This window comes from Nansenia antarctica (genome assembly GCF_963989245.1).
Source record: "Nansenia antarctica genome assembly, chromosome: 15".
Classification (NCBI taxonomy): Eukaryota; Metazoa; Chordata; class Actinopteri; order Argentiniformes; family Microstomatidae; genus Nansenia; species Nansenia antarctica.
In genome coordinates, this window is record NC_137685.1 from 10,436,372 (window position 1) to 10,444,553 (window position 8,182).

The 8,182-nt window shown below is 41.5% G+C and overlaps 1 protein-coding gene across 1 annotated transcript in view; it reads left to right on the top strand.

The window, feature by feature from the left end:
- Positions 1–2,648: 2,648 nt before the first annotated feature.
- Positions 2,649–8,182, top strand: part of poc1a (POC1 centriolar protein A) — a gene marked incomplete at its 3' end in the record, with an annotated part of 41,767 nt that continues 36,233 nt past the window's right edge. Inside the window, exons 1-5 of the mRNA XM_080545968.1 lie at positions 2,649–2,727; positions 3,708–3,879; positions 6,239–6,418; positions 6,748–6,855; positions 7,381–7,496. Coding sequence (XP_080402094.1) covers positions 2,715–2,727; positions 3,708–3,879; positions 6,239–6,418; positions 6,748–6,855; positions 7,381–7,496 — 589 coding nt within the window. The 5' untranslated portion in view covers positions 2,649–2,714. The remainder of the gene's footprint in view (positions 2,728–3,707; positions 3,880–6,238; positions 6,419–6,747; positions 6,856–7,380; positions 7,497–8,182) is intronic.

Here is an 8,182-nt window from a genome sequence, read left to right on the forward strand (position 1 = left end):
TAAGACAAGCGACAAATGAGCAACAAAAATATATACTAATAATAGAAATAGCATTGTATTGAATTGCACTCTGTGTCAGTGGGTGTAAGCGTTTTGAGTAAAGTGACTGTTAAGGGTAGGTAGTCTGTGTGCATGGACAACACAAGTAGTAAAAACCTTTTTTTTGTTTTTTTTGTTACAAATAATAGAAATAGCATTGTATTTTACTCAATGACAGTGGGTGTAAGAGGTAGTATTGAGTAAAGTGACTGTGTGTTTAAGGATAGGTAGTCCATGTACGCGGGGCCTGCTTGGGGATAATAGTTGTCCGTAGTAGGCTTGTTTATAACAAGCCTGATCGCCTGGGGGAAGTAGCTGTTGAGTTTTGGCCCTGAGACTAAGGAAGAGGCTATACAGATTATGTTAATTAAAAGCTCATTAAAAGTAGTAGTAGTAGTAGTAGTAGTAGTAGTAGTAGTAGTAGTAGTAGTAGTAGTAGTAGTAGTAGTAGTAGTAGTAGTAGTAGTAGTAGTAGTAGTAGTAGTAGTTTTATAAGTGCTTCACATTTGTGGACTGGAACAACAATTTACATCCATATAAAAAGCAATGTTTAGGATGGTCTATAAATGCTACATCCATATACATGGTCTACAAATGCCTGGCCTAGGCATTTTTTTCATTTTTCATTTTTTTTTCATTAAGATAATTTCATTTCGTAATAGACACCTCATCAACAACAACAACAAGCAGTGGGCATCAAAGGCCCAGTTACAAAACTGGGTGTTTTGTAACATTTTCCACAGTAAAAAACAAGAAAGCAAGTGCAACAAGTGATTTCACAGTCAATAGGGGTATTGTATTTGGTGGCTTGTACATTTCCACAGGATAAGCAGTAGGACTGAGGGGTGTTGATGAGTTCAGCATAATATGGGATGAGAGAGAAATATAGGACGGGATGGGATGAGAAAAAGAAAGCTTTTTAAAAAAAATGTTTTTATGGAACCATCAATGCAGCAACTGTACTTGTATTATATATACAACTATACTAAGTACTATACAACAACATGCAGTTTAGCATCTAACCAAAAGTGCAAATAGTGATATAAGAACATGATATGAATAAACCATGACAATGGTAGTGATAGGTAAGTGGGCAATATACAGTATGTGCAGAGGTAGTATTGTAAACATCAGTTTAGTTTAGATGTACAGTTGAGGTAGCTTGTACAGTGTGGTAGCTTATGCACAGTATGCAATGTGCAGATGTATCAAATAAGCTATATCAGGAGACATGTGTAATGTGCAATATATCGTATGTGCAAAGGTAGTATTGTAAACATCAGTAGTGCAAAGGGAGGACATGTCGGCTCATTGTAAATGCTTGGAAATGGAATGAACACACGCTTGATACCTAGGTGGGATTTATGAATGAATGAATGAATGGTCTTTATTGTCATTAATATAGTACAGGTACCATACAACGAAATTTGGGAGGGGGGGGGCTCCCCTGGTGCTAGGAAAAAAAAACTAAAAACAAGAAGGGAAAAGAGCTGGTTTACATAAATAAAGGCTATATACACTATCCACTATACTATACTGTACAGATAAAACACTGTGCTGTACTCTATGCTATGCTATACATATCCTAACATTTCCTATTCTGAACCTTATGTACCCGAGGGTTGTCATATTGCACATAGTATTATTGCACATAGTATTATTAATAAAGAATTAATGCAATTCAGCAGTTTGATACATTGTGACTTTGATATATATTTGTAGTTTGTAGGCCAAATTGAGTTTAGTTAATTGACTTGTGTGTGTGTACTGCCCTCTGGTGTCAAAATGTATGTGCAAACAATTTATGGTCGGCCAAACCAATATAGTTTCTAACCCTTCCTTTAATATTCAGAAGGGGAGGTTACCGCCGGCTCGGGGCGCGTAAACTGAAACGTCTTGTTTTGTTGCCAGGGTGTTGTTGCTGTTGCCATCTAGCAAGACAGCTACTTTAGTCACAGCATCAGCTGTCAAACACCACTGTCAGGACATAAAGCCATATTCAATAACTAAAACAGTAATAATTGTAGATAGCTTAGTTGTTTTAATCCAGAGCTGCCAGCTGCTTTGCTCGTTATCAGGAAGGAATTATCATGACTTCATTGGTAAGTGGAAAGGGATCTGGGCTAGCAGTGCTAAGCTAACCACAGCAGCTTTCTGTCTCGCTTTGCTTATTTATTTATCATCAAACCTGTGAGATATCATATCAATGTTCGTTTGCGAGTGGTACAGTTAGTATAGCAAGATATGCCCATTTTTTGTTTACATTTATTGACACAGGGGAGTCTCTCTGAGACCAGGGGGGTATTCCATCAACATCGCTAAAATAAAATCCAGGTTTTAGTCTGACAAGTCTCGCGAGAGTTCCTAAAAAATATCCAGGCATATTCTGGCAAGTCTTGCGAGAGTTATCAAAAATAAGCCAGGATTTTCCTTTAGCGACGTTGATGGAATACCGTCTAGGGGTCGAAGGACAAGAAAGACATTTCAGACAAAATGAATAAATCCATTCAAAGTAGACAATGTTAAGCTATGCAATGAGCTGGGGGAAATATGCCAATCGAGTGCCATAAATAATACATAATTCCTCCCCTCCACCTGTTCAGGATGACCCCACCCTGGAGAGGCACTTCAAGGGCCACAGAGACACAATCACCAGTGTTGACTTCAACAGCAACATGAAACAGATTGGTAAGTGAACTAAGTGTTGTATCTCATACATTCAGCTGTAAAATACTGACATAACACCAAGACTATGGATTACACTAAGGTTCACACTTTACATTAGGTTGGCCCTATGAAACTCCGTCTGCTCTAGTAGCGTAGTGTCATATTAATGGTAATTGCTGGTGAACGGTCACTAAAGGACTTGTGTGTCATAACGCAACATACTCAACTCTATATAACATACAGAGTAAGTATGAAAATAAATAACAACATCATACAGTGGTGTTACTACTATGTAATTACATTGTTACTACACAGGCAGAGGGGGCCACTTCATGTCAATTATGCTCTTTAATAGCTTATGATGTCCCCATGGTCATGTTTCCATTGACACTGTGATTACAATGTTATTAGCTCTACTACAGAGGTATAGATGATAGTAGTTAGAGGCCGATTTCTACCTCCACCGGCCTCCACTGAGGTAAAGGCAGGTAGGTCAGGGTATCCACGGTGTCTTGAAAAGTATTAAAAGTTGATGAATACATTTTGGGAATAAGTATTCAAAAGTCTTATCACGATTTTATGAGGTCTTGAATTTTGTAGGTATTTTTCTGAATTAGACTCTGTCCAAAGAGTTTGAGTCCTAAAAACTCTTAGTAAATGTTCGTGAATTTATTAGTTTTATTAAAAAACAAAGATGAACCGGAAATTGTGTTGTATGATAGTGGTCTAGTCTGTTGCAAACTAAAACGGTTAAGTTAAAGGTGTCACTGAAATATTGACAAGGTCTTTAAAAAGTCTTAGAAAGGTATTGAAATTAACCTCAAGATTCCTGTATATACCCTGGTAGGTATTGAGGCCTTCTCCCCATTTTGCTGGTTGTGAATACAGTGTTATTACTATGTCATTACAGTTCTACTATACAGGTATAAGGTATAGCAGCGGAGGCTCTGGGATATTTAGATATTGATGCCTTCTTCTCCCCATGGTCCTGGTTCCTCCAGCCACAGGCTCCATGGACTCCTGTCTGATGATCTGGAACATGAAGCCTCAGATGAGGTCGTACCGCTTCGTAGGACACAAGGACGCCGTGACGTCCGTGCAGTTCTCCCCCTCCGGCCACCTGGTGGCGTCGGCCTCCAGAGACAAGACCGTCCGCCTCTGGGTGCCCAGTGTGTAAGCTGAACTTAGAAGAATAGAATAGAATAGACTTTATTGTCCTTGTACAGTTGCCTATACAATGAAATTGTAGTGGTTCTTCTGAAGGTGCAAAAACAGAAAAACGACAAATATTACACACTAGACAAATTAAAAAGCCAAAATGCTATAAAACAAGCTAAGAGACAATGAGGTCCGTGGTGTCATAAGTGCAAATAAAGACAACAATCGTAAGAAAATAAAAACAACTATAAAAGCAAGCTAAAAGACATGAGGTCAGTGGCGTTATAGTACTGTAATAATACTGTAAAAAATATATAAATGTATAAATAGGCACTTAGAATAGAATTATTGCACATTTCTATTGCACTTATTGATTGTTGCAATGTTATGGAGTTAATGTTAATGTTAATGTTAATGTTAATTTTATTTATAATGCGCCCCCCATCCAACTTTTACATCGGCCCGGGGAGTTGCTTAACCTAAAGCATTTCATTCCATTGTATGTTGTGTAAATGACCATTAACATTTGATTTAAACTTACCCTCATTCACACTACAGAGCCAAGCTGTACTGGGCTAGGTGGGAGAAGTGGGGGAGAGAGAGAGAGTGATATATGAGCCACTAGATGATTGGACTAGAGTTGCACATGCATACAGTTCTCTGTCAATGGGAGCTGGTTTGGTGATCAAGGCAGTCTTTGGTGTGTTTTCATTTTCTTGAATGAAGAGGGCGAACATTACCAATCAGCCACTAGGTGGCAGCGTTGTTACACGTCGCTGTTCCCCCTGATTCTGAATCTATCCATCCAGTCTAATTGAATCTATCCAGTGTCTGATTGAATCTATACATCCAGTCTGATTGATTTGGCTTTCCAACCCTGGCCCAATAGTGCATAGTCCATTCCATACATTACAATGAGCCCGTCCTCCGATTTCTACCTTCCTCCATCCTAAGCTATGGTCACCTAATCCGTAGTATGGTCCTGTGATCCCAAGGTATTCAGCAGTAGTTATTATATGAACGTTAGTAGTAGAAAAAACAAAGCAAACTGCATGTCTGAACCCAGCCGCTCTGAGAGAAGAGGGTTGGTCCTCCCCCTCCTCCTCCTCCCCCTTCTCCTCCTCCTCCTCCTCCTCCTGGGTTCCAGAACAATAGCCTAGCCTGCTTTTAACTAGGTCACATCCATTCCCCTCACATGTTTTAAGGGAGCAGAGCCATCATGTCCAGCAGAGACCCATTCAGTCAAAATCACTCCTCTGCCCTCGTACCTCTACCTCGCCTGGGAAAATGCCCGTGCGAAAATGGTGTCAGAGAAACATACATTTACATTTTTGGCATTTAGCAGACGCCTTTATCCAAAGACACTTACAACAAATACATTCGTTTTTTTTTAAACAAAGACATTTTTTTTTCTTGTAAATGGTTTGACAGTAGAGAAAGGAGAGTGTGCATTATTGATATGGCTAAAGAGGTGTAGCTTGGATGGGAGTTGTGGTCAGACACAGAGGCTTCGGTAAAGCACCACTCACAGATCGCTTTCACGTCTGGGTCTGTGTTCTACATTCCCGGAGTATCTTTTCTCCTCAACGCACACATCTTATAGTCTGAATCAGAAGAATCTATGTAGTAGCTTAAGATAGATAATGAATTGATAGTCCTTCTATGAAAATCTCAGTTCTTCAATGAAGCCAGTAGATCTTAAGAGTGACAGAGTGGTTTGTTCCCCTTGACGCCCTCCCTCTCTAGAGGCTCTGGACTGCTGAGTGGCTGCCTGCCTGTGGGTGGGAGGATGGGACACGCTGTTATTAATAACTTCTCCATTACACACAGCAGATAATCATGTTATTATCCCTTAACCCTGGCAGGGGAAGGGGGGGATGACGGTAGGGAGGGAGGGAGGTGGTAGGGGCGGGGGGGGAGGTGGTAAGGGACAACGGGTGGGAGGAATTGACAGGGGGTAGGAGAGAGTGAAAGGGATGGAGAGAGGGAGAGAGAGAGAGAGAGAGAGGAAGGGATAGGGAGAGAGGATGGGAGAGGGAAAGGCAGGGAGGCTTGGAAGAGCTGTTGAAGAACAAACCTCTTAGCACTTGATTTGACTGTGTGCAGAGTGACAACTGACGATGCACAATAACCTGTCACTTGTGTCTATGTCATGATTAAAGCAAGCACCAGCAGGTTGGTAACAATTGTGTTCATTTCCTGAAGTCAGCACAGTGACTGTTCATAACTGAGATAACATATTGTTTACGTTGTTACATCTATGTGTGTGTGTGTGTGTGTGTGTGTGTGTGTGCATGTGTGTGCATGTGTGTGCATGTGTGTGCGTGTGTGCGTGTGCGCGTGTGTGCGTGTGCGTGTGTGTGTGTTGCGGTAGGAAGGGAGAGTCCACGGTGTTCCGGGCCCACACCGGTACCGTCCGGAGTGTCAACTTCTCCAGCGACGGACAGAACCTGGTGACCTGCTCCGACGACAAAACCCTCAAAGTGTGGACCGTTCACCGCCAGAAGTTCCTCTTCTCCCTCAACCAGCACATCAACTGGGTCCGCTGTGCCAAGTACGGGATGTCCATAGTAAAAGCACAGTAGTTTGAATTTAGCTTTTCAGTTTCTTTAACTCACCAACTGCCGAAGAGTTCCGGAACACTCCCCACCTAGAGTGCTAGAATGTTTCATGTGGTGATTTACCTAGCAACAACACTTTGATTGGCTACAAAAATGAAGCATCATCATTTATGCATTTTTTTGGGGTGAATCAAGTCACCGGTGCGTGGTACTCTAGAATGTTGACAATTCGGGCGACTTCATTCACCCGTGGCACTGAAGGGGTTAATATCCTGAAAGCCTTTCCTCTGTAATGTGTTTTTTAATCTTTTTTTATTTTCAGGTTTTCTCCAGACGGCCGGTTGATTGTGTCAGCCAGTGATGATAAGACCATAAAGATATGGGACAAGAACAGCCGCGAATGCATCCACTCCTTCTATGAACATGGGGGGTGAGTGGGTGTATATACGTACAGCAGCATGATCCAGCAGAGGAGGCTGGTGGAGGTAGAAATCGGAGGATGGGCTCATTCTAATGCATGGAACGGAATGGAGGGATTTGATACCGTTCCTCATTCTATTCCAATGCGTTACAATGAGCCTGTCCTCCGATTTCTACCGCCACCAGCCACCCTCGGAAGTCTGGTAGCATCAATCTTTACCTCGTTTGAAGAGTCGTGGCTTATCTTTGTGTTTTGAACTGTCCCTGTATATTTACCGTGCATGATGAGGTGAATGCCTGTTCTATTCTATTCTATTGTGGAATGCTTAAGTGAATGCATGTTATGTTATGTTATGTTATGTTATGTTATATCGTATTGTATTGTATTTATTATTTGTATTTATAGTTTATAATGTTAAGGTGAATACCTGTTCTGTTCTATTCTATTCTAATGTTGAGGTGAATACCTGTTCTGTTCTGTTCTATTCTATTCTATAATGTTGAGGTGAATGTCTGTTGCCTGGCTGTGTTCCAGGTATGTGAACTACACTGACTTCCACCCCAGTGGCACCTGCATCGCTGCCGCCAGCACAGACAACACAGTCAAGGTCTGGGACATCCGCACCAACAAGCTCCTACAACACTACCAAGGTAGGACCAACAGCATTAAAGTTAGTCATCATTAAGTTAGTTAAGGTTGTCCAAAACCGCTAAGAACGAACACTAGTTGATTGTACCCCCCCCCCCCCCCTCTGTTTCCCTTGAACTTTGTCTCAAAAGTGCAAATGTGTGTTAACACATCTCCAGAGTCAACTACTGGCCAAAACACTTTTGATACAGAGTGTCTGATGACTGGAAGGTGGAACTAGTCAGGTTATGTAAGATGAAAGGGATGCTGTATGACATGAGCTAAACCATCATCTGTCGTGAGCCTATTAGCAAGCAATTAAACAGCGCACGATGGGAGAAGACAGCACCCTGTGAGGCTTTTTCTGCTCTGATAAGACAGTCTAGACACATTTCACATCCTGTGATACGACGCCATAGACAGGATGGCTTTGATCAGATGGAAGCCACTTTTCAAAGACAGACAGATGGTCATTCACTGTGAGGGCTTCTCCAATCACCTCATTAGTATCTGTTGTTATTAGCGTCTGTTGTTATCCACACAAACACAAAGTCTAAACCTCAGTCGAAACAGAATAGATTGCACCCTCGCTAGAAGAATCAGATCAGAATCTGATCAGAATTCTTTTTTATTGCCAGGTATATCTCTCACTCTCACAAGTTTATGTAACACCGGGGGGCAGGTATATTCGCACATACAGGAAATTGAC